General features: G+C 51.1%; 1 protein-coding gene across 1 annotated transcript; it reads left to right on the forward strand.

Moving 5' to 3' along the window:
• Window positions 1-181: 181 nt before the first annotated feature.
• LOC131884059 (uncharacterized protein K02A2.6-like) lies at window positions 182-2,718 on the forward strand. The gene is made up of 2 exons (XM_059231697.1): window positions 182-896; window positions 1,031-2,718. Exons 1-2 carry the CDS (start codon window positions 182-184, stop codon window positions 2,716-2,718), a joined length of 2,403 nt encoding a protein of 800 aa, XP_059087680.1.

Consider the following 2,718-nt stretch of genomic DNA (forward strand, 5'->3'; position numbering starts at 1 on the left):
CCAAGAGTGGACGTCCGTTTGGTCATGCCTGAACCAACCGAGGAGAAGATCAAAACCGGTATTACGGCTCTCATGGACAAGTTTCCGTCCGTTTTCGATGCTTCTGAAGTCCTCAAGCCAATGCATGGTCCTCCCATGACAATTCACTTGAGGAATGATGTTCCCATCAAGCCAACGCACAATGGTGGCTAGAAGCGTCCCCTTTGCCTACATTGAAAAAACGGAGGAAGAATTAAAATTCATGGAGAAATCCGGTATCATTGAGATTGTTACCAAGCCTTCGGATTGGTCCAGTGATAGTCTGGTGGTCCCAAAACCCAACGGATCTGTTCGTCTCGTTGTGGACTTCACGGCCTTGAACAAATACGTGAAGCAACCAATTCACCCGTTTTCCTCCGCCAAGGACATCTCGACATCAATTCCAGCCTCTTCAAAATGGTTTGTTGTTTTGGATGCGGTGAAGGGATACTGGCAGGTGGAGCTAGATCCTGCATCCAGACATCTGACGACTTTCTTGACTCCATTTGGGCGCTATCGCTACTGTCGGGCTCCCATGGGTCTCAACGCTTCAGGCAATGAATTCTGCGCTCGAGGAGATCGAGCCCTTGCTGGTCTGCCTGGAGTCCGTAAGATCGTGGATGATATTCTCATCTGTGCCGATTCCTACAAGGATTTAGCGCAGAAAACTGAGGCTGTGTTGAAGAGATGCGAGGAAAACAACATCACACTCTCCAAGACCAAGGCTCAGATTGGTTCATTCGTGAAGTTCGCTGGATATGTCATTGGTCCCGACGGTGTGCGCCCGGACCCGGCCAAGGTGGCAACTATTTCTAAATTCCCGGCTCCCACCAACCTCACAGATTTGCGATCGTTCTTGGGCTTGACCAATCAGTTGGGTCAGTTTTACCTGATCTGGCCCATGCATCCCAACCTCTCAGGAGCCTGTTGAAGAAGGAAATGATATTTCAATGGTTGCCGGATCATCAAGTATCATTTGATGCGGTAAAATCAATACTCACCAATCCCAAAGGTCCAGTCCTGGGTCATTTCGATCCTTCACTGCCCACCTTCCTTCTCACCGACGCTTCTTGCTTGAAGGGATTGGGATACGCTCTTCTACAAACGCATGCCAATGGTGAATCCAAATTAATTCAATGTGGATCACGTTACCTGTCCGATGCTGAAACTCGGTATGCCGTTTGTGAGATTGAAGCCCTGGCTGTTCAGTGGGCCGTGCAAAAGTGCCGCATTTATCTCCTGGGCATGCACTTTACAGTGATAACCGATCATAGGCCTCTTCTTGGAATTTTCAAGGGTTCCAACCTGGCCTCCATGGATAATCCTCGTCTTCAACGGATGCTTATCAAACTGTCAGGATACACCTTTGATATCCAGTGGACGCCAGGCAAGAGCCATCACATTGCCGATTCGCTATCCCGATATCCACTCTTTGATGAACCCCAATCTCTTGAAGACGACGTCAATTGGGTGACCATTAACCTCACCACCGTCCAAGCTAACGCCCATCCCAATTTAGCATTGGACTCAATTTCAAAAAATGCCAAAGAGGATATTAATTATCAAGCGGTGGTCTCTACTCTTCTATCTGGCCAATCTCCCAAATCCTTGCCCCAATCTCACCCGTCCAAATTATATTCAAAGCAGTGGGATGATTTGTCTTTTGACGAAACCACGGGTCTTCTTATCCTCCAAGGACACCGCATTGTCCTGCCGCCAGCCTCTCGTCCATCCATTTTACGTGGTCTCCATGCCTCCCATCAAGGCATTCGCCGCACTCGTGCCTGGGCTCGCCATCTCTATTTTTGGCCGGGCATGAATAATGACATTGATCAGGTGGTGAGTTCATGCTCAGCCTGCCAAGAACATCGTCCGAGTCAACTGGTGGAGCCCCTGATCCAATCCACGGCCTCTCGACCCTTTGAGGCCATTTCTGTGGACATCTTCGAGAGCGCTGGGGCCCATTACCTCATCATGGCGGACCGATTTTCAGGCTGGCCGTGCGTGGCCCGTCTGTCCCGGATGGACACCCAGGCGGTCATCAATATCCTACAGGATTGGTTTGTGGATTATGGGATCCCGCAAACAATTCGATCTGATGGTGGTCCTCAATTTCGATCTCAATTCGCGGAATTTTGCCATCATCATCACATTACTCACGAGCTAGCATCCGCCTATCATCCGGTCTCCAATGGACACGCCGAATCCACCGTCAAATCCATGAAAATTCTTCTTCAGAAGCATGGCCACGATTGGCGCTCCTTTCGTGGATCCCTTCTGGATTGGCGGAATGTTCCCTGTGCCGACGGCCTCAGCCAGGCTCAGTGGCTTTTCAACCGTCGGCTCCGCACCCTTTCACCCGGCCATGGCCAACTCTACGAGCGGCTCTCAGAGCAGGATTGGCTAGCGGTCCTGGAGAAGCGGAGGGGAGAGGCGGAGAAGATCAAGGCTCCCTTCGATGCCCACGCGCTCACCCAAGGTCGATCCATGTTGACGCCTCAAACTAGGGTTCTCGTCCAGAACCCTCGGACCAAGAAATGGGATCGTTCGGCCTTGATCCTCAGAACTCGACCCGATGGACGATCCTATGAAATCTTGATGGATGGCCGTACAGTTATTCGGAACCGATGTCACCTTCGTCCCCATCCCACCAAATCAACCCGACGCCTCGGAGGACACACCGGTAAATGGCGACCCTGA

This window comes from Tigriopus californicus, chromosome 7, assembly GCF_007210705.1.
Source record: "Tigriopus californicus strain San Diego chromosome 7, Tcal_SD_v2.1, whole genome shotgun sequence".
Lineage (NCBI taxonomy): Eukaryota > Metazoa > Arthropoda > Copepoda > Harpacticoida > Harpacticidae > Tigriopus > Tigriopus californicus.